Source organism: Urocitellus parryii, chromosome 6 (genome assembly GCF_045843805.1).
Source record: "Urocitellus parryii isolate mUroPar1 chromosome 6, mUroPar1.hap1, whole genome shotgun sequence".
NCBI classification, from domain to species: Eukaryota; Metazoa; Chordata; class Mammalia; order Rodentia; family Sciuridae; genus Urocitellus; species Urocitellus parryii.
Window position 1 is genome coordinate 146,395,149 of NC_135536.1, and position 23,681 is coordinate 146,418,829.

Consider the following 23,681-nt stretch of genomic DNA (forward strand, 5'->3'; position numbering starts at 1 on the left):
AATGAAGGGATAGATTTTATTTAAATCAGCAGTTTCCAAACCAGGCTGACAGTAAGAATCCTAGGGGGAGGCTATATAAAAATACAAATTTCTAAAACCCATGTCCCCTAGAAATACAGTAACTTCTAATAGGATTTGGAGTGGGACACAGTAACATCCAACAGTCTCTGGAGGAGGCTCTAATGACCCATTAAGTTTAGAACTGACTGATATCAGAAAAGAGTCCTGCTTCCAGGTAGCGTTATGACAACTTGAGCTTCCTGGATGCCACAAGAAGCTCTGGATCCATCAAGATGTCCAAGCAGCTCTCTGCAGGACAGAAAGAGGATTTCCAGCCCTGGGAATGGGGATTTTCCAAGAGATACCGAGTGCTGGAGAGCAATCCCTGGGGGTTACAGACTTCCAGGGCACAAGGAGGAATGGAGAGGACAGCATAGGAAGACACAGAAAAGGAGAATCAGCCAATATAATGGTCAGCTAAACCAGGTCCCCTCCTTCCCCACTGACTCCAGGAAACAAGGTTGCAGAAAAATGACAGAAGCAACACTGAGTGTGTGCTCCGTGCCAATTGCTCTAGTTTATCTGTTACGAATCTCTCATTACAACCCTATAATGTGTCCAAAGGATCTATTTTCCCATTTTGCAGATTAGAAGATTGAGGCATAAAGACTGTATAGTGTGTTCAAAGAAGTGGAGGCAGGAAGGCAGCCTGGGCAGTCTGACTAGAGAGCCCATCTTCTTTCCCACTGTGCTACACAGATTGCCCCTCCATGCTGTACCAATGGGAAAGAACAACATTCCATGGGAACGTTAGGTAGAAAAGAACACTGCACCCCTCTAATGCCTGTGTCCACTCCAGACACTCCCTTCCCTCCAATTAGTTCACAACTTCTTCGATTAACAATGTTCTGAGGAAAAACAATGTAACATGCACATTGCGGTCCCTTGCGAATGCCCTGGAACAAAATCTCGTCTGCACTCATGGCAACCACGGCTAGTGGAATCCTCTCTAAGCACTACCTTTCTTTGTATGGTGGCAGCCATGCCTAGGCTTCAGAGCAATGATAGAATATGTTGCACAGAACACAGATGAGGGGTGGGTGGTCATTCCATAGTACCTTTCAACCTCGGATCCCCAGGTTTTGGAGTGCTGGTAGTAGCAGCAAGAGAAATCCCCCTGCTGTGTGGGAAACGGGTGAGGGTTGTGTGGGGCAGGGATAGTGGTCATGGTCAGGATACTGCCCTAACTGCCGCCTCCTTTGCTTTGTCTCCAGTTGTATACTCACTCTTCCTTTCAGTCGATAATGCCTAAATTTGGTCTTCCCACCCTTTTTCACCTGGCAGAATATCTAAGCTTTAAAGTCTTGTTAAAGAGTAACTTTGCTTTGCAGTGATGGAGGACAGGAGGAACTTGTAATCATAAAAGAGATTGATTGAACTAATTGCATAAAGTTCATTTCCCCTTTCTAATAAATATTTACCATCCAGTGTTTATATCTTTTATGTTTGGACTTTCTTGAAATACTTTCTCGAATTAAAAACATCACATTACCATTGGCTAAAAGAGGAGACGGCTGCACTTGCCAATAACTTCTACAACAAATGCCAGCTATTGAGGCCAATTTTTTTGTAGTTCATATTTCCATAGACAGCTTTGAGCCTTGTAATACCAGCATTCCGCCGACAGACATGAAAGATTCAATGGTAATGATGATGCTGCAGGAGCCTCCAGAGGTCTAAAAATTAAAATGGACTGCATTTTAACTATTTTTTTTTTGGTTCTATTGTATGCAGATGCTTAAGAATGCAGAAAACCTGGCTACTATTGGAAACCTGGGTGGCTCCCAAAGCAACTGTAGCAATGTTTTCTCACATCATTTACCCTATTCCTTTGAGTGAGGAAATGGTTCTTAATTCATGGGTCTTAAAACAGCTAGGAACCATGAGCACCCAGAGAAGGGTATACACAGAAGTCACAAGGAAGTGCTGCATTGGAAATTCTACCCAAAGAAGAGCAAAAGCTCAGTCAGGGCATCCCGCGTTTCCTGCTATGGGCAGACACCAGCCTGCCACTCTCCAACACCAAGTCTCTGGTTTTGGGGGTCCTCAGCATCTAGTGCTGCTGAGAAAGCCCCTCCTAGACTATGTTTGCCAATGCATAGTTATTAAATACATAAAATTACCAAGAAAATAATTAAGTTGAAATATCATTTTCAAAATACCGATTTCCTAAAGTGCAATACTGTAATATAGGTTTGTCAACACATGGTCTATAATATAGAGGGGACAGTGTAACCAGTGTAATGTCAAAGGAGTGGGGAGTATAAATGATAGTTTGTGATGTCAGCCACACTGTTATACCTATGAGGATGTCTGTCATTCCTAATCACATGACTGTCCTGGGTCCTGTGGAGACTGCTGGGGTTTACTGCCAACCTTCATAATGGAGGGAAATACTAACTTCACTTAGAAGTGGAAGAAAAATAAAGGTGCAATTGCTGTCCTATCCCAGTTCATGAATCCTTTGAAACTACCCAAAGGGCCCCGGTTTGGCGCTCCTGCTTCAGTGTGGTCACGGGGATGCGTGGATGAGAGACGTGCTCCCTGAGAGGAGGGAGGCCTCTGCTCTCTGCTTCCTGTCTGGAACGGGCTGGGCTCATCCTTTGGCAGATAAGCTTTCGTTTCCCATAAGAGACAGCAGTGAAATGAAAACGGCCCACCTACTAGTCAGGGTGGTTAGTATGGTTCTGAAAATGGAATCTATCAAGTTTCTTTTTCTTCTTGTTTTTATGTTCTGTATTCCAGAAAAGAAAATGTTCAACTCCTCTATACCGGTGTGTCTCACAGTTTTATTCCCTGGGCAATGTCCAATCTCCACTATATTTCATTATTATTTTCTTTTCTGTAACCGGCTTAAAGTTCCAGACATTTTTAAGACAAAAGATACACAGACACAGACAGACACACAGAGAGTTGCCTCATTAATGCTTAGGTCCTTTTCCAAGCTTCTCCTAATGGCTCTATACAGAGACCCCAGCCCAAGGTGCTGGCCAGTGAAGTTCCCATCAAAACAGTCTTTAGGGGAGCCCCAGGCTTGGGAGCATGGATAATGTTCTCAATTTCCAAACGTAAGTATAGTTTTTAAGAAAAGACATTGCTCCATATTTTTGGAGTTGTAAGTTCTTCACAATATCCTCTCCCCTTAAACTCCTGGCTGTGCATTTTTCTTCCTTTTTACAACATCTAGTACATAGCAGTTTTTGTTTCCCTATAAAAGGGGACCAAAAGTGGTTTAGTGATTTTTTTTTTCAGTGTTAGGGATTGAACCATGGCCTCATGCATGCTAGGCAAGCACTCAATCACTGAGCTATATCCACAGCTCTGGTTTGGAGAATATTGTTCAGAATTTTGTAGCACATTTTTTTTCTGAAGTAACTGGACATGCTTTGAGATGTTATGAAGTCACTTGTGTGATTCTGTCATGAAGACTAGACAATTGGTGCTTTCCACCTGGGGACACAGGATGTTCATGGGGTTTCAAGAAGACTCGCATCTAAATAGAACATGTCAAGAACCCGAATGCACTACTTTCTCAGTGGAATGGAGCACAAATGACTATGCATTTATAATCCGTCTTTAAATAATCTACTTCTAATGTCCTTAACCACAGGGAAAAGCAATATATGACTGCATACATTTTATTTCCCTTGTTATCTTAAAAGCTATGACTCTCTGCTGCATCATTTCCTGTTTGTTCTACACTTGATATTACACATCTTTAACTGATCACAATCTGTCTTTATCTGATATTATAATGGTCCCCTTTATCCTTGGGAGATACATTCTAAGACCTTCATCGCCCAGGGATACAATCAAACCCTCTATACACACTGTGTTTTTTCCTAATCATGCCTATTTATAATAAAGTTCAATTTATAATTTAGTACAGTAAGAGATTAACAGCAATTACTACTGATAAAATAATTATGACAATGTGCTATATAAGTTATTTTAGGTTTATTCACTATTTCTGGATAAGGAGGGACTGCTGTTATTAACACCTCACATATAGTATAAGAGTCAATATCATATTTTGAATTTCTCCCTTTCTGGCCTTTGTGAATGCCATACATTTTACTTTTATATGTGTCATAACCCTAAAGTACTAAATTAGTTCCCTATGGCAAAATTGAATTGGTTTCCTACTGCTGTTACAACAAATTACTACAAATTTAGTAGCTCAAAACAACATAAATTTTCTTAGAGTTCTAGAGGTCAGAAGACCAAAATGACTCTCAGGGAGATAAAGTCAACTGGCAGCAGGGTAGATTCCTTCCAAAGACTTTTTCCAGCTTCTCGAGGCCATCTACATTCCTTGATTTGTGGCTCCTTCCTTGCATCACCCCTAACTCTTGCTTCTATCATGGTATCTCCTCTCTCTTCTTTTGATTTGATCTCATGTCTCCCTCTTTTGAAGGATCCATGCAAACACACTGGGCCCATAATATCATCCAAGACAATTTTCCCATCCCAAGATAATCAATTTAATCATACCTGCAAATCCCCTTTTGCTATATAAAATAACATTCATACATTCTGGGGATTAGGACATGGAGAGCTACTACAAGTACAATTATTTATTTTAAAACAGCTGTTTAAATGTTCAATAATTTTTAAAAGACATTCAAGTATACTTCAATATGTCATATATTTACCCATGCAGTTACTACTTGCAGGGTGTTTCATTCCTTTGTGTAGATATATATTTTCATCTGGTATCATTTTCTGTTGAAAGATTTATTTTATTTTAATGTTTCTTATAGTGTATAAGCCTGTTCATGAAGATTTTTTTCCAGCTTTTCTATAACAGGAAAAAATTGCATTTAACAATTTTTTGAAAGATATTTTTGCTGGGTATAGAATTATAGGCCATGTACTATCTGATGCCTATGTGAGCTCCTCAGAGTGTTCCTCTAACCCTTTCAGATGGCTCTTTGCCTGCCCTGGGGTAGTTTTTCTACACACCAGCACTGACCAGTAAGTGGCATATTCCGAGGGGACCCTCTGCACATCTCTGGGGGTCTCTCTTTGGGCAGCTCTTTCTTTAGTACTCTGTCTTAGGAACCCTAGTTGCCTCAGTTCCCTGTAAAAGCAGCTCCATTTCCTCTACTAGGAAGACTGTGGCTTCCTTTCAGTTCTCCTGTGCTGCAGCCTGGAAGCTCTTCAGGCAGCTAGCAAGAATAATCCTAGGGCTCCCCTCAAAGGGAACAGGTGTCTGTGGTTTTATGTAAAGTATCTTACGACATCACTCATTTTTTGATTGATGGATCAATCATTTGAATTCAGACAGGAGAGTAAATCTGGCCCGTCATTCCATCTTGGCCAGAAGAAAAAGTTGGGGTGAGAAACTTAAAGGCATATTTGAGACCATGTCATTTCATAACGTGATATCCATTTCAATCAATCCTCAAGGAAAAGAAAGGGTAATAATGACTACAAAGATCAATTATAGCACTGAATGAAAAGAACTGATTGGTTCTGGTGTCTCTGGCTACGTGAGGAGGAATGAAGAGTGAAGGCGATGCTTCATTTTTCATAGCACCCAGGAATTCAAAAGAGAAAAACGTGGATCCTTTCAATGAACAGATAGATTAGTTCTATCTCCCACAGGTGGGAGCTGGCATTGTCCAGGAAGAAAATAACAACACAGCTATCAGCTCACTATATTGGGCACTAACTTTATGACAGAACAATTTCTCTACACTTTACATGTCTTAACAGACCAGAAGCCTGATATTTTACTAGTGAGGACACCAAGGCACAGAGAAAGAGAAACAATCACTAGGAACCAGCCTGCACTCACTCCCTACCAGACTCACTGCCCTTCCTTGAATGGTTCTTGTCCTGGGAGGGAGCCATGGGAGTGGTCTGCATGGACCCTTGCAAGACGTCTGGCAGATTCACCCCGTATGGTAGTGAACCACATGGAAAACCCTGCCATCAGGTTGAGAGAGTAAGATATCACAGGGGTAGGTCTCTAAGGGTCTCTTTCTCCACTCTGCACCTGTCCATAGATTCATCTGCAGGTGAGTGCAGCCACCCAAGCAGGACTGTACAAACCTTCAGTTAGGGTCACGGCTGGATCCCAGAGCAACACATACTTATTGAGTGCCTACTGTGTGCCAAGCACTGCTCGTGGCAGTTGAAAATTACTGGTGAAAAAGTTAAGATGACTGCCCTTGAAAGATTTTTGATCTAGAAGAGGGGAATTATCAGTCATAATAAGTAAGTGCACTCTACAGCATGTTAAAAAAAAAGTAAGTGTCTGGAAGCAGTGCTTTCCCTTAAGAGGTCAGTTGGAAGTCGGTGCTGCAAGTCGGTGGGCAGAGGAGGGCTACTGATCATAGTGTCAAGCAGGGCAGTCGGGGTAGGACACATTGACAAGGTGACCCTCAAAAACAACAACAACAAAAAATCTTTCCTCAAAAAAGATGAGGAATGATTCATGTTGGCAGAGGAAGGGGCTGCCAACGGTGGGGCGTGACCCCGCTGGGAGCTGCAGGGAGGCAGCAGGATAGCTGCAACACAGCAGGTGAAGAGGAACACAGAAACGACATGATAGGGGGCAACACAGTGATCTTGTTCCACAAAGCAGGAAGGAATGGCCATAGAAGACGTCTGCGATCTTGCCATACTGAACACATTCTGGAGCACATACCTCTATAGGCACAGAGGGAGCAATCTGACCACATTGTGATCCCTGGAATCCCAACCTGTGCTGGTGTCTTGGTCTGGATCTGACTTAGAGGACCAGCCCAGACCCAGTGTCTCAAATCTCTGACCTTCCACAGTAGTGCGAAAGCCTTAGTGAGACATGTTCTCCAGCATGAGCAGTAGCTGCCACCTCACTATCACAATCCTTGCAAGTGGAACAATGACTAGTAACTAGCGGAGGCCTGCAGCCACCATGGTGACTCCACTACTTCACCCTCCCTCCCCCCCTTACCCCCCCCTCCCCCGCACATAATGACTCCTGCTATTGGGGCAGAAAACACTATTGGATTACTGGTGCAACACTCAAGGTAAAAGCAAGTAAGAAAACATGAGGTGCAGTTCCTGGGGAGCTGTGGGATTAAAAGTTCAATTTCACGGCATCTTACAAATGGGAAGATCGCATTACAAATTTATTTGCATTTTGAGTCTCTAGGGGATAAGGAGCTACAAAGCTGACCTAACCATTCATTACTTGTCGACCTCTAAATGTCCTCTTTTAATGAAAAGATGTTAATGAAGGAAAATAAAATATCATGTAGCCTTCTCTCCCTTGGGGTTTTTGAAGACAGATTCCCTTCTCTCCCTCAGTAATATGCACACTGGGCTTTCCTTCCTGACCATCCTCTTACATCCCTAAGTGCCTAAGTGTGGCAGTTAGGGTACTGCACAACAGTGCAAGGGCAGAGTCCAGCCTGGGAGATTGCTAGTCCCCAATATGTGTCTCCCTTCCTCAACCCCACCTTCCTGCAATCACCTGGCTCCTAGAGGGAAAAATGGCTCAGCTTGCAGGGAAGGTGGTCTTTGTCCAGATCCACCCATTCAATCTTACTACCCTGGAAGGCCAGCTCCTCTGACCTGCCTCCTCTCAGCAGCGCTGGGTAGGACTCCCTATTGGGCACTCTGAGTCCACTGGGAACCTCCCCTTCTCAACCCTAGGGAGGGGCCCTCTGTCTTTCCTAAATGCTCAGTGTCTTTGGGAGGGTTCTAGACATATATCCTCATGCTGGTCTTGTACTGAGCTTAACACCATCAAAGGCCCCCCTGAAAACTGCTCTCTTGATATTTGTATCATCGATTCACTTTGGAGGCTGAAAATGAAGTGTAAGCAAACGGAATGCTCTTGGCAGACACACACATATAGAAACGAGAGCTTTCATGGTCAAGCTGTGCAGAGGCTGATGAGGAGCATTAGACATGGAAGGCTGCTGGGGCGGTCAGAATCCTGGCCCTGATCACACTGCCCAGCGGACCAGCAGAGGAGGATTCAGAACAACACTGTGGATAAGTGTCCTTGGGAAAAACAGCTGGCAGTCGGTACCAGCTGGGTGTTGAGGTGCTGCTGTTCTCCATACCCCAAACAATGCCGTGCCCCAACTCTTAGATAGGAAGTCCTCAAGAGGCAGCATGAACTCCCTGGGAGTCGAGGCTTGCCAGGATCCGAGGCCTCCTTCTGTAGGCAGCCCTTGTGGACCTGTCTTCCTTGGTTTGGGTTCTGTCATGAGTTCCTGATCAGCCCTCCACAGATCCTTCCTGGGACTAGATGCTGTCCTGAGCCCTGTGCTTAGCTCTCTCTCGGGCTGCCTGCCCCTGGGTGGCTCCTGAGCCCCACAAACCTCTAAATACTTTCCTTTATTCTGTCCTTCTTCTGCCCCAGGGTGGTGCAGGCTGTGCTCCCTAGCTGAGTTCCACTGGAATGCAGGCTTCTCTGGCCATTCTGGACCTCCTGTGGCTGTTACACAGATGGCCAAGGGCATGGTGCCCCAGGTCCCAGCATGTTCCTCTTGGTACTCTCCATCTGAAGAATGAGCCAAGCCATGGGCCTCCCTCTTTGCTGCACAGTGAAAAAGTGTGTGCTCTGGGTGTGCATGCACTTGGATTCAAGTCCTTGTTTTCCTACCTACTAACCAAGACACTGTGAATGGCCACTTACTTAGTTTGATTTGCTCTTATCATCTGTAATATGGAAATAGAATCTAGGGAGTTATGGTGACACTTTAGGACCAGACACATAGATGCTGCTCCATAAATGTTATTTAATAGGGTTATTATCACTATTACATAACTGATTTATTACATTTGAAATTTTCTCCATCTGACATTCTCCAACATTTAACAGTTTTTAGTCCTCTTCCTTATCTTTGCAAAGTTGGAAATCAGATGATGTCAGATCACTTCCAAGAAGTATGGGTCACTCTTCTTTCTCTAGCATTCAAAATTTTTCATGCTAAAATATGAGGCTTCTCATTAGAAGTAGAAAGCCTGAAGCATCCCCCTTCAAAACAGCCTTGTATGCAGGGACCTGAAACACAAGTGTGGGCATGCATGCATGTGTGGCTATCTACATTACATATGTGCAAATGCCTCTGAATGTGTGTTATGTACACATATATGCACATGTTAAGTATGAATACCTATATCAGTGGCCCTTCCTGAGCCAGCTTTCCCCTGGATGCTTACCTCCATGTTTTTGCAGAAGGTGGCATTGGTGCCGAACAGGATCTGGCACTGTTCATTGGCGCTGTAGTGCATGCCTGGCAGCTTGTGAGGGAGGCGCACTGCATGCTGGCTCCTGGGGTCTGTGACCAGCAAACAGGTACTGACTTTGGACCTGAAACAGCCAAGAGGTAAGCTGACTTGCAAATGTACTGTCCAGGTTTTTGTCTTGATTTTTTGGTCTTTGAGAATGATGCACCTTCGGGCTGCGGTTGTGGCTCAGTGATAGAGTACTCGCCTAGCATGCATGAGGCACTGGGTTCAATCCTCAGTACCACATAAAAATAAAATGAAGATACTGTGTCCACCTAAAACTAAAATAAATATATAAATATTAAAAAAAGAATGATGCACCTTCGAGTGATTTATGGGAGAAGGACCCAGGCACTGGACATGTGGATTGTGCTTTGTTTGCTTTTTGTTCCCACATGACTGAATGTGGATTATTAAGAAACCAGCCACTCAGGAGGGGCCCAGGAGCAACACCCTTGAAGCAAAGGGTCTTTAATGGGGAATTTGACAAAAAATGTTTTTGAAATAAATGACCATGATATTTTCTTAGAATATGGTTTTTGGACAAAAGTTACTATGAATAAAGAACAAGCATAATTTAAATAAAATCAAAGTGCTTATTTCCAACTTCACAAATTCTCTTTCAAAGATTCGTGGGGACAAGGCAGCTGTCTCACCCGACTACACCTGCTGCTGCCACCAAAGGCTGGCCAGTGGTACACTCTACAGAGGACTTCAGGATTTCAATCAGAACAGAAATGCTTACTTACAATGAGAGGTATATTTCCAAAAAGGAAGCTTTATTAGAGGGTCAAAAATACTTTAACGCTTCCCCCCCTCCATTCCTAAAGCAAGGCAGATGGTATTAAAAGGAAAACCCAGTAACTTGCCAAAATTCTTGAAAATTGCATGCATGCCAGTACACATAGCTGAGGCTGGCCTATCTTCCCCAGACTAAGACATTACTTGTCACCAGTGGGGTCAGCACTGTGTATGTGAGCAAATGAAAACATACTAACTCTGTTGGGTACAACAAATAACATCACATAGCTATTACTTTTTACTAAAATTCTATGATAACACAAACTCAGGGGAAGTAGACCATATTAAAACCAATGGGTCCATTTTTAAGCCTGTTTACCACTTAAGCAATTTCCCCATCAACAGGAAACATGAGAGAAGACCCAGACGATGCCTTTGCCACTTTACCCCAGATCGCCTGAGTACTTTAATCCCTTGGACTGTAAAGCTGCATATGTAGGTGAGATTCACTGACTCACCTCTGTTCTACAGATTAACATGACTAAGTAGAGAAGTACTCAGGGCACACACATCAATGCTATAAGCCAGCCCTGAGGCAGGGAGGGAGGGAGGGAGGGAGGTTGTATGTATGTGTGTATGTGCTGCAGTACTGGGGATTGAACCCAGGACCTCATGCATGCCAGATAAGTACACCACCACTGAGCTACACTCCCATTCTAAGCCCCAAGGTTTCAACACTCTATGACCAGAACGGTCTGTGTGTACACTCAGTTTGACAAGGATCTGAAACTAGATGAGCAATTCTTCCACAGAATGTAAAAATGGAATGAAGTAGACATCTTGTAGGAAGAAAGTAGCATTGAGACAAACACACCCTGTCTCCACATGAGCAGGTGGTGAGCAAACCCACCCTGCAGCAAATTCATTCCCCACCAAGGGAGGCAGCCTCAGCACCCAGGGAGTGTTCAACCACCGCATACAGTACCCAAGGAGAACCTCTCAGGTGGTGTCCACTCATGGTCACAGGACTGCAAAGAAATGAAGTGGGTTTTCAAGCCAGGGTCTCTATGTTGATATTGCCATCATTGAATAATTATTTAATGGTCACCTGCTGGGTGTCCAATGTCATACCAGATACACTTGGGAGGAAGCATTTGCCTGTTACAGGATATTGCGCTGATCACCTCTTCAGGCTGAAAGGACTCTAATCATTTTGCATTTGGGGAGAATTTTCTATCGTACTATGCTTCAGAATGATTCAAGGGCTTACTTGAGGAAGTTTTCAAGGTCATCTCGACTGCAGGAGGACCAAGAGAGGTCACTGGGGTTCCGGCCTTTTACCCACTCGCCCGACATGATGTGGGACCGGCCAGCACAGGATGAGTGGTCATCGTCATGGTTCATCCCCAAGCTGTCCAAAGAGAAGGAGGAGGAGAGAGGAACACTATGTTATAGGTGTCTCATTTCCAGGTCCAGGTTCAAGCACACTATGTACACTTAAGTCTAAGTACAAGTGATATAGGGTGATAGCTGCTCTCACAGAGATCACAGCGGGAATTTACAGAGAAATAAAGTGGTGATTAGCTCACAAAGTGAAAGAAAACTGATTGAACAAAGAGACAATATAAATAAATGAAAATCTTTAAATGAACTGTGATAATTAACTGACATTATAGCTCTTAAACTCTCAACTCCTTTTTTAATATTTATTTTTTTAATTGTAGTTGAAAACAATACCTTTCTTTCACTTATTTATTTTTATATGGTGCTGAGGATCGAACCCAGGGTTTCGCATGTATGAGGCGAGCGCTCTACTGCTGAGCCACAACCCCAGCCCTAAACTCTCAACTTCTGATGATCAGACTTCCTTACTCCAAATATTCCAATAGAGGTTCAAGTGTTTGGTATTTCTTGGAGATAAGTCACAGTGCAAAGGGCCAGTGGGAATCACCCAAGACACTCTGTTATCAAATGTCATGGGTTTGAGTTTTCAAGTTCATAAATAACCGTGGCTTTTTGGTTTTTTCATATGTCTATACCTGGGTCCACCAAGATCATTCCCGTCACCTTCCTTGGCCATCTGGACCCGAGAGACAGCAGAATGCGTGGCTAGGTATGAATGGTGGGCCACACGCTGTAATCTGAACAATGAGTCACCAGAGTTTATATACGTACCATCACTGCAAGGGGCTGAGATGCAGTTTACTGCATCAGAGAACACAGTTTGCTGACTCATGATTCCCAGAGGAGAGACCTCGTGTGTAAGGATGCCTATTCTTTGCCAACAATCCCAAAGGAAGAAAAAGAAAAAATCATGCTTTGATTCATGTAGAAAATATTAGCTGCTTTTCAAGTGGCAGATAATAGACCAGAAGAAGAAAGAATGGTGGACCAGCTGTCATTTATAGCGACAAATCACGGCCAGCCTGTGAGAAGAGGTACTTATAAAAAAAACCCAAAAAACAAAAAAACTACTCAGCAGAATAATGAAAACCATCTCTGGTTAAATCCCAGCTGATCCTCCTATTGAGAGGTCAGGTGTCCATCCACTTAAGGTAAAAAGAAGAGCCAAGAAATAATTAGATAATTCTGGTCAATAAAAATAATTTAGACATTTCCAGTAATTGCTTTGCTGAATAAAGAGGGTCCTATTTCTCAATGCAATTTCTCACTTTTTGTCTTTTTTTTTTTTTTGGTGGACAACAGAAAATGATGATTTATATGGAATACATGGGAAAACAATTTTCTTTCAGTTTTTTCAAAAATTCTGTTAGAAATAAAAAGTTATTTTAAAGATATTCATTCTTTGTGCCTAAAATACATTCTTTTTTACTTTTACTCTCAGTACATTTCCTTTATTTTGAGGTTTACTTTTAAAAACTTTATTGTGGTAAGAACACTAAATATGAGATCTATCCTATTAAGGGTTTAAGCATACAATGCAGTATTGTTCACTGTAGTTTAATGCACAGCAGCAGCCCTCTCGACCTATTTATCTTGCTTAGCTGAAACTTGATGCCCACTGATCCATGCCCTCTCCACTGCCCTCTCCTCTGCCCTTGGCAACCACCATTCATTCTATTTTTCAATTCCATGAATCTGACTATTTTAGATATCACATGTAAGTGAAACCAACAATTCTGGTTCTTCCCATGATTGCTTCACTTCACTTACTGTATTGTGAAAAGTTAACCTCCAAAATACATAAGGAACTCCTATAAGCCAGTAGCAGGAAAAAATACCTGATTTTAAAATGGGTTAAAGACTTGACTTAACCATTTCTCCAAAGATAACATACAAATGACCATCAGGTACATGAAAGGATGCTCAATGTCATTAATCAACAGGGAAATGCAAGTCAAAACCTTAATGATACCTTTATGATGTTTGTCATCAAAAAAAAAAAAAAAACAAAGACAAGTACATGTAATGATGTGGAGAGATTGGCATGCCTGGTCACTGATGGTTGGAATGCCTAATGGTGTAGTGTAACTGCTATGGAGAAAAAGTACCAAGGGTCCTCAAAAAAATTATAACAGAACTACTGCATGATCCAGCAATTTTACTTCTGGATATTTAATCAAAAGAAGTGAAAGCAGGATCAAAGATATATTAGCCAAGATGTGGAAACAATCTAAATGTCTACTGATGGATGCATGGATAAATGTGTTACATGCATATAATGGAATATTATACAGTCTTTAAAAGGGAAAATTCTTCCATATGTAACAGCATGTATGAGCTTTGAAAACACTATGTTAAATGAAGTCAGATTTTCACTTTTTTTCTGCCTGCTATGTATGTATGTGTACACATGTATGTATATATGCATGTGTGTATTTATCTCATATTAAGTTTTGAGGGAAGTGAATGTTTTTTAAAGTACATTTAGGTTATACAAGAATGACTTACCTTAGATGTAATGTATGGTTTGATTTGATATCAGTAAATAAAAGTAGTGATGATGTTTTCAAACAGGTAGACTTAAAATTTTTGATGGATTTTAATGAAATCTGCAAAATGTGTAGAGGTTATGAGATAGGAATTTAAGGATATGGAGAAAACACTGAGTCTCAAAAGAGAAATGCCCATAAACTGTTGGAACACAGAGCAAATAACTCATGAGCCATCCAGCCCATGACCTTGTACCCAAGTCCTTGTCTGCAGCTTGCTGACCGGCTGATGAAAAAGCAACGACACTGCAGGACAACCCCAAGGCAGCTGGAGGAACCACTGCTGTAGGGAGCATATGCATAAAGACGGTGGTGACCAATAAATGACCCTATCATTAAAATAGCAAGATGCATCCTCCTGGATGGAGATTTAAAATGCTAATGAGACATATGATGTAGGAAGTAGCATAATTAGAACATTCCAAGGCAAGGCACAAGGAAAACTGGTACAAAACTGCATAACCCTGCCCTGACTCCACCTCCAGCACAGCCCCGTAGCTGCTGGCCCTCCATAAATGCTAAAACTCCAGACCAAGATGGGGTGATTCACACTCTTTGAGACTTCCCACACTCCCATTCCCAGGTACTTGTACCTGGCACAACCTTAAATTCTTTTTTGCACTTTCCCATGATGTGGTCAAGAACCTAGAAAGTCGGAGTAGAGGTCTCCTCTGCTCCTGGAGACCTCCGTGGATCTCCATATGGTGATAATTATAGAAATGTCTCATGACAAAAATGGCTTCAGCCTCTATAATATGGGGTAACTACTGCACATGGAATGGGTTCAACGGCTCTGTCCCCATCCAGCTTTGGCAGGGCCGTCCTGACTCGGCAAGAAGGAATGTTCCTTCCAATGGTCGCAACCCACAGACCCCAGAGTCCTCACCTGAATCCCAGACCAGAGACCCTATTTTGAACACGACCTTGCCCATGAAAGAAATGAAGCAAGTAAGTTCTATGTATAACAATGACATGAAACACTAAGGGAACAGCCCAAGAGAAAGAAATCTTTTGTCTCTTAGGGAACATTAATGATTTCCTAAAAGCCTAAAGTTCTGGGATTCTGAGCTGGGTCCTTGGGTAAATTATCTGGGGACTTACACAGCAGATCCATGGGCCTTCCCCCACCCCACCCCAGTCCTCCATCACAGAAACCCTTTCTTCCCATACAGACCCAAATAAAGAAGGCCTCACGAGTTGTAGCGTGAAGAACATGTCAACTGTTACCAAATTTGCACGTTCCCCAACTGGGCGCGATTCAATCTTATTTTCAGAAATGGTTAAACCCCTTAGTGGATCTCAACTCTACCTACAGGAATTCCCTCAAACCTCTTTCCCACCTTTCCAAACCTGGGCCTCAATCTATGGAGAATCAATACACCATTTAATTATTCTATCTTTGCACTTGGAAAAACCACCTTCCATCTTCCCTAGGCAGGATCTTCTGAACCAGACAGTTTTTTTTCCCCCCAACAACAAGGATGTTTTGGAAAATGACAGCCCAAGGAGATCCAAGCCCTGGGAGGAGAGTCTCCCCATAGGCATAGGGATGTTAGGCTTGAAATCACTTCCAAGTTTTCTCTGGTCTTCAGATTGGTTATAAAATAAAAAAGCCTCCTCTCCCCACACTTCTGGACTCTCCTGGCCAGAGGCCCTGGTCTCTCAGGAGATTTGCAGGATGGTTACAAAAGTGCTCAGAAAAGTTGAATGTGCAGTCAGCGATTCTGCATCCACCAGCAGCACTTCCCTCTCCCAGCCTTCAGAAGAGGACTTCCCTGAAGAATGTTCCAGCCATCAATAGTGGGATTCTTGGCTTTCCAGAGCCTGTCTCTAATATAGATCACGCCTGATCTATTTTAAAAATGTTAAAATGCTAACAAAGTGCCTCATAAATTTACAGTTTGATGAACTAGCATTGGGCTGAGAGTCTCGATACTTGAGGTTTATATAAACTACTGCTTAGGTTATTTTTAGTTTAAACTAAAGATTACCTGACAGAAAATTCCATGTTATTTTAGGTTTATGTCCCAGGGCATCTATTATTTCTGGCAATGATATATTTAACAAAAACGTGTAGCATTAAGTATGCACAGTAATTTTAACTCTAAATGTCTGTGGGATTGAGGGCACAGGTGGGCCTGGTGTCACATGTATCAGACATAATAACAACTTAATGGCCTTGAGTTTATTTTATCTTAAAACAAAATAACATGCTACTTCTGTATTTGCTTCTGGAAATCCCAAGTGAACCCTGGAGGGAGTTCTGAAAGTATTACACTGCTCCACCCCTTCTGTCTACCTCAAAGGCTCTTCCTTCACGCATGGTTACAGAGTGTGGAGAAGAGACATCCAATGCATGGTCGTTCAGAACTCTTCCATGACTTCAGGACGAAATTTGGTAAACCTTAGAGTCGCCTTTCCCCTCAAAACATCTTCTAGCAATAGGGCCAGTCCTCATCCAGGGGTTCTACATGTTTAGATTCACCCAACCATGGATAGAAAATATTTGTAAAAAATTTAGAAAACTACATCTGAATACATACGGACTGCTTTCTTGTCGTTATTCCCTAAACAATACAACATAACAACTACTCACATAGCCCTTGCGTGGAATTCCATATCATAAACCCCCTAGAGGTGATTTTAGGTGTAGTGAAGGATGCAGGTAGGTTCTATGCACACACTACAGCATTTTATTTAAGGGACTTCGGTATCTGTGCATTTTGGTATCCAAGGAGAGTCCTGGAACCAATTCCCCACAGATACCAAGTGACAAACTGTATTAATTTAGAAGAAATGCTCTAGATAAGTCGGTCTTATATCAGATTCTTCCCCTGCTGTACCCATAAAGAAACACCAACCCTCCAAAAAAAGATAGAATTATTATTTTTAACCATCCATATGCCTTAACCAGATGAGATGAATTTCAATTCCACCTAGACTTGGCAATTTCAAGTCCTTAGAATCTTATGTAATAATCTTCCCACTAACAAACAGTACCAACAGCTAGATTTCTCAGGGAAGGTTTGTCTCAGCCAATGGGGAATGGCTTGGCTTCTGGCCCTCATTAATTTAATTAGCAGTTAAAAATAAGGGCATGGTAAAAATTTAAAGGATACCAAGGGGTGTAAGATGAAATCGACCTGCTCACCACGCCTCCAGCTTCCTAGGCTCCTGCTGCCTCCTCAGAGGGAACTGCTGAGATCAATTCTTCTAGGGGCAGCTTTTTTAATGGGCATTGGAAACCAGCCCCCAGCATTTCCTCTCCCCTTCAAAGGCCAGTGCAGAGGAGGGGATTAGCTGACCTACAGGAGGGGTTGCCGCTAAGAGGGAATCTGCTGCTTCCCAAAGTTCAAAGACCTCTCAGGGACATCAAAGGGCACAGGATGCTCCAGGCAGTACAAATTCTAAGGACAGGCTGCTTCCTGCACCTAATGACCATTACCCCCTTCCTTTCCTAAAGCCACACACAAGGAGGGGCTTTATGGTCTCGTTATTTGGTCTCTGCCTTTTCCCTCCTGTCAGAGGGCTAGAGAAGGGATAGGGATGGGAGTGTGTACTTCTCCACCCCCACTCCAGGACTGAAATGCACATCAGAGGGCAGAGAGTGACCCCACCCCTGCCAAATCCCTCAATACCCGGGGAGACAGGACTTTTGCTCATGCCCTTTGTCCATCTGGAACTCCTGTCTACTCAGAGGTCCAGTTTTCATGTCTCTTCCTTCCGGCAGTGGCCCTTGATGCTTGAGAGGGATCCCTCCAGACTGGACTCCTGACCACCAGAAGTCCCTCTGGAGGCCTCTCAGAGCCAACGTGAAGGCGGGATTGATCATTCTTCACACCTCAGGAGTCCAGAACCCCCTCAAAGCAGACCCAGTGATAACCACACCGAAGGGGCTGAAGAGTGTGTGGAAACTGATGGAACCCATAGACCAAACAAAACCAAAACAGTTTGACCATGTCTAACAACTTCCCTTAAAAGGTTTTTCTCCCATGGAATGATGGTCTGTGCCCATGTTCCTGAAGTGGCTGGCTGCGCCCAAGAGCACCGCCTCAGCGTGGAATCCTGGTAAGCCCTCTCCCCTGAGTACATAATAAGCCAGAAGCCAGCAGCCACATCTTCCAGGAGAATCCGAGTTCTAATGGGGACTTTAGCATTCCTTCAAGGCTCTGAGGCAACTTATGTCCTAATACAACACAAAATGAGGGAGTCAGGACAGAATTTCAAAAGCAAATAGTAGAATATTAAGAACAAGAGGAACCTACCTCTGTTTCTATCATGCGTTAGTTTTTCAAAAGTGGATACACAATGGAATCTCCTAGAAGGTTTTAGAAAGCACTGGTGACTCTCTTCTAGCACCAGAGGTTCTGATTCCATTGGCAGGAAGCATGACTTAGGTATTTGAAATTTTAAGAGCTCCCAGGTGATGGTAAGATCCACCAAAGTTTGAGAACCACAACTCCAGCACAGATTGGTGGTGTTCAAACTTCAACGAACACTAGAAACCCCCGGGTGTGAAAATTCAGATTGCTGGCCCCACCCCAGTTTCTGATTCAGGCATTGCACATGGTATATGAGCAGGGGGAATGAAGATTCTCACTTCTATTACATTCCCAATTAATGCTGAAGCTGCTGGTGAGGTTGTTGTAGTTTAGATCTGGAATGTCCCCCCCCAAAGGCCCATAAGTTACATAAAGGATTGGCCCCCAGCTAGGGGATATTGAGAGGCTGAAGATACTCTTAGAAGTGGAACCTAGTAGGAGTTCTTCTGGTCACTGGAGGTGTGCCCATGAAGGGGAAAGAGGGGCCCAGCTCTTCCTCCTCACTTCCCAGCCAGGAGGTGAGCAGCTTGTTCTATCACATGCTCCTGCCAGGATGGGCTGCCTCACCACAGGACCAAAAGAATGGGGCCAAGCAACCATGGACTAGAGACTCTGAAACCTTTCCTCCCTTTAAGTTGATTATTTCAGGTATTAGTTACAGTCACACAAAGCTGACCAACACAGCAGCCAAGCGGACCTCAAGAACCATGAATGATAAGGAATTCTTCATACTAGTAAGCACCCCTAATAGGTTATCAGCCCTTATTGATCAGGTAAGAATCACCTGGAAAGCTTGGAGCTATCGGCCCACCTGCCAAAGCTACAAATACCTGCGGTGTCCCCTAGACCAGGATCTTCGAGGAGGGGCTCCCAGGTGTGCTAGTGTACCACTGGGGCCAAGAACGTCTCCTCTAGAAACAGGCTGCCTACGAATACACCAGGTAGAGCCAGCACCACCACTCTCTCCTGTTCTGAACTGAGACCTGCCTTTGTGCAGCTTCCAGACACAGATCCCAGCCTGCCATCTTAGCAACCACTGATCAACCCCTCTTGGTGATGCAACAGAGTTCAAATACTTGAGATCTTTCTCATGTCCCCATTTGATCTCTCCTTTTTGCCCACAAAGTCCAAAGCAAAGTACAAGTTGATAGCCAATGACAAGAATTCTCACCGAGATTTTAGCCAAACAACACAAGATTTATAACCACCACTTCCTGTTTAGTCAAAGTCAAAATTCAGACTGTTATTTCTGCCCAGATTGTCAGATTTCTGGATGAGACCGGGGAGGACATTAGTGTTGGCAGTTTCTGGATGCACTCAAAATACAAGGCCCAAATACTGCCCATGTAATCCAGCCTGATGGTAAATAGTCTAAGGAGCAGAAAAAGTTCAGGGACTGTAATAACACTGCTATATTATTAAATATAGTTGGGTGCTGCTTAACAATGGGGACCCATTCTGAGAGACGCATCATTAGGCCGAATCATAACACATTCTGTTACACATCTGCTGCTGTGAGAACACCATAGAGTGTACTTACACAAGCTAAGATGGCTGCACATCACTAGGCCATATAATTTTACGGGACCATTGTCACATATATGGTCCATGTTGACCACTGACTGACTGAAAAGTCTCCATGCAGTGTATGGCCACACTAGCTTATGTGACTCTTTCTCAAGTATCCTGGGTATTATACAGACAAACTGTTTTTCTAACAAAAGGCTTTCTTTTTAAAATTTCCATGCAGTTGAGTCTTTGGGGGCTTTGTTCTTGGTATTTCTTTCATTCTCTCATTCTCTTTTTTTTTCTTTTTTTGAAGCTGTTCTTAAGCAATACTTTTTATCTTTAAAAAAAAATCTTCACTTCCCCTAGTATAAATTACAGCTTCTTGCAGTAATCACTACTGCTTAACTGGCATTCAATTTACAGGATAAAAATATATTCTTTTGGCCCACTTAATGATTGTGTACACAACTTGTCCTCAAACCCTCTCTGGATTTTGGCTCAAAGCAACTATCATGTTCCGAGGATGGAATGTGGTTTCAAGTAATGCCAAGTCTTGCATAAGCGATAATTGATATTTTTGCTAGCGGCAACTTTGTAGTTGATAACGGGTTATTAAAACAGGAAAAGAGGCCCTGCCCACAAAATCTCATCTGAGATGTAAAAGGTGTTCCAGACAAAAAGCCTCCTGGTGTCAAGAAAGGGTGGTTCCAGCAGGTCCCATATCTTTGAGAATGTGTGGCCCCAGGGAAAAGGCAGCAAAGATGCCTCTAAGTTCCAGCATCTGCCCACCTGCCAAAGCCCTCTTGCATTCCAGCCACAGGCATCCCAGCCCCAGAACGCTCGACTGCACCTTCACAGTGAAATAGGAATCAGAAATAGTTCTTTCAAAAAGAACTTTGACGTTGGCCTTTATTTAAATGTCTGATTTCAACTTTTGCTGACAGAATAGATTAGAAACAAAGTTGGCAATCCTGATCTAGTAGAGACTAATTGATCCTGACCACAGCTGTCCAAGAAATAGCATTCTATCCTTATCTTTGGCCACCCCTTTCCCCAATAAAAGGCCAAAAGATTTTCCTTCTATTCCAACTAGGATGTGAGATTTTGCTGAATTGAATGCAGCAGAGGGATCATGCATCTACAAATACCATAGTTCCCTCTTCCTGCATTTTGAGTTCTTCAGGAGAATCCTAATTCTTCAGGAAAATAAAACCAACATTTCAACCCCCAATGAATAAAGAGAAACAGACACAGAACAGCAGCTGTCCTGTAAGAGATGGTGAGGGAATGTGTGGAGGGTAGGATGGAGACTTTAACCTTGAGGATAAATTTATGTGGCCTTGTCACCTCTATCACATCAGCACCAATTCCGGCATCAGAGTGACAGTTTTGTCTATGTGAATGGTGCCCCCAGAGCATGCCATGTGCCAGCCCTGCTTATTGCTTAGCAAGACTTCCAATGCTTTCCTTTTTTTTCCTTGACCCTCCATTTCCATTGTACATTCATTCTCCACAATGTCACAGGAATATAAACACTTATTTTTTTGGCTCTTCTTTTTAATGGCACAAGAAATTATGAACTGGATTAACCCAGCTGCCCAAATAAGATAACAGAACCCCTAGACTGGGTCCTGTCTTGTGATCTGTCTTCCAAACCACGTGGCTGAGGCCATATGACCAAAGTCAACTGATCCATGTGTGTGTGGATCTTCTCTGCTTCTACATTGAAATTTCTTCCTGAGTCAAGCCAAGTCCTCATTGGGTTTTCTGTTGCTATTACAGAACACTTGAAACTGGCTAATTTGTAAAGAATAGAGATTTATTTTGGCTCTCAGTTCTGGATGTCAGGAAATCTGAGATACACTGGCTGTATCTTGTGGGCTTCTGGTGAGGGAAAATGAAAGGAAATAGGCACACGCAGAATAGAGAAAGGGGGCCAAATACGGTGTTTCTATGATAAAGGCACTAATCTATTCACTAATTTATTCCACCTCTCACTGGGCCCCACCCCTCCAATATGACCTCACTGATGAATTGAGTCTCAACAGGAGTTTTGGTAGGAGCAAACCATATCCAAACCACAGCACCCAGTGCTCAGTAGCATGTCTCATGCACCGAAATTTTCTGTGAGCTACATCAATTGCTGGTCAAGTCCTGAGGACCTATGGGTCACATTATTCTCCATCTTCCCTGCTCCATATGCCCTGTTTCCGAATGGTACCATAACCATGGCACATGTGTCCAAACTAGAAATGACCATCTCCAGATGGGAGGACAAGAAATGTGAAACCTCAAAGACCAAAACCAGGATAGGCATGTCAACTCGTCTCACCCCACTGCTGAGAAAAGACAGCACTCCTTAGACACACCTGCAGCAATACCTGCCCCCTCCACGCTCCCTTCAAGTGGCTTTCCTCTTTGGTTATAGGTGAAGTCAAGGAAATCTGGGTAAGAAAATAGAACTCATGACAACTTGGGCTCTTTTCCAAAAGAAAACGAGTGTCACTGTATGAGGATGAGTCAGAACTGCATTGTCTACATGTCCAGAATCATCAGTCAGAGACCAACTGGTCCCGAATGGGGAAGGAACCCTAGTGATGGCAGTGAATCAAGAACAGTGATTTCTACTGATGGTGAAATGTGGTGAAGGACACAAAGTGCTTCAAACGGTATGCAACACAGAGGAAGGGCTATGTTGGCGCTGTTATCTTGAGGAGGAGGGGAATTATGATCATGAAAACCACTTGCAACAGTGAGCACAGGGTCTCAAACCTGGCTGCGTGCTGAAATCACCTAATGAGCTCTTCTAAAAACACAAGATGCCTAAATTCTACCCATAGAAATTGTGATGTAATGAGCGTGAGGCCTGGACATCTGGATTTTTAAACATTCCCCAAGGCATTGTCTCTTTCCTCTTTTAACTTTGGAATAATTATAGATTCACTAGAAGTTGAAAAGAAAAATACAGGTAGGTTCTGTACTATCTTCTTCATCCTTTGGATATTGAACCAGTCTTGCGTGTAAATCCTATTTGATCATAGTTTAGTAATTTTCATATCTACCTACCTAGATAGATATGTAGACACATATAAATTATTGTATTCAGTTTGCTAAAATTTTGTTGAAGAACTTTCCCAAAACATTGGTCTACAATTTCCTTGTGTTCTATCTTGTGGTATCAGACGAATATTGGCCTCATAAAATTAATTGGAAAATGCTACTTTCATTCCTAGTTTCCTGAAGAGATTATAAAAAATGGATGTTTGGTAAAATTCTTCAGTGAAACCATGTTGGCTTGGAGATTTGAGGGGAGCTTTTATTTCAGGTTTTTCAAGTTTCTGTCTTAAGTTTTTAAATATTTTAAACAGACACATTAAATCCATAAAAATTGTACATACTCATGAGGTACTGTGCGCTGGTTCAATACATGTATATGTTATGTAATGGTTAATGCACTTATCTTCTCAAACTACAAGCTCAACTTCTTTAATAGACACAGGTCTATTTAGGTCATCTATGTCACCATGCTGAGTTTTATTAATTTGTAGTTTTCAAGCAATTCATCCATTTCTTCTTAGTTGTTCAGTTTTTGTTATTGATATTAAGGATGATTCTTCTCTCTTAATCTTCATCAATCTTATTGGAGGTTAATAAATTTTTTATAGACCCATCGTCTTTCATTAATTTTCTCCATTGTTTTCCTGCTTTTTCATTTATATCTTGCTCTTACCTTTACTACTGATTGCTTTGGGTTTATTTGCTCTTCTTTTTCTACTTTCTTGAGGTAGTAATTTAGATTTGCCACCTTTCCTCCTTTCAAATATAAGCGCCTAATGTTATAAACTTCTTTCTTAGC

General features: G+C 42.6%; 1 protein-coding gene across 2 annotated transcripts in view; it reads right to left on the reverse strand.

The window, feature by feature from the left end:
* Nucleotides 1-23,681, reverse strand: part of Adamts17 (ADAM metallopeptidase with thrombospondin type 1 motif 17) — a 349,540-nt gene that overhangs the window by 149,542 nt on the left and 176,317 nt on the right. For both annotated transcript variants that reach the window (XM_026394730.2, XM_026394729.2), the window contains exons 9-10: nucleotides 11,312-11,452; nucleotides 9,232-9,382 (exon numbers count right to left, since the gene is read on the reverse strand). In XM_026394730.2, coding sequence (XP_026250515.1) covers nucleotides 9,232-9,382; nucleotides 11,312-11,452 — 292 coding nt within the window. The remainder of the gene's footprint in view (nucleotides 1-9,231; nucleotides 9,383-11,311; nucleotides 11,453-23,681) is intronic.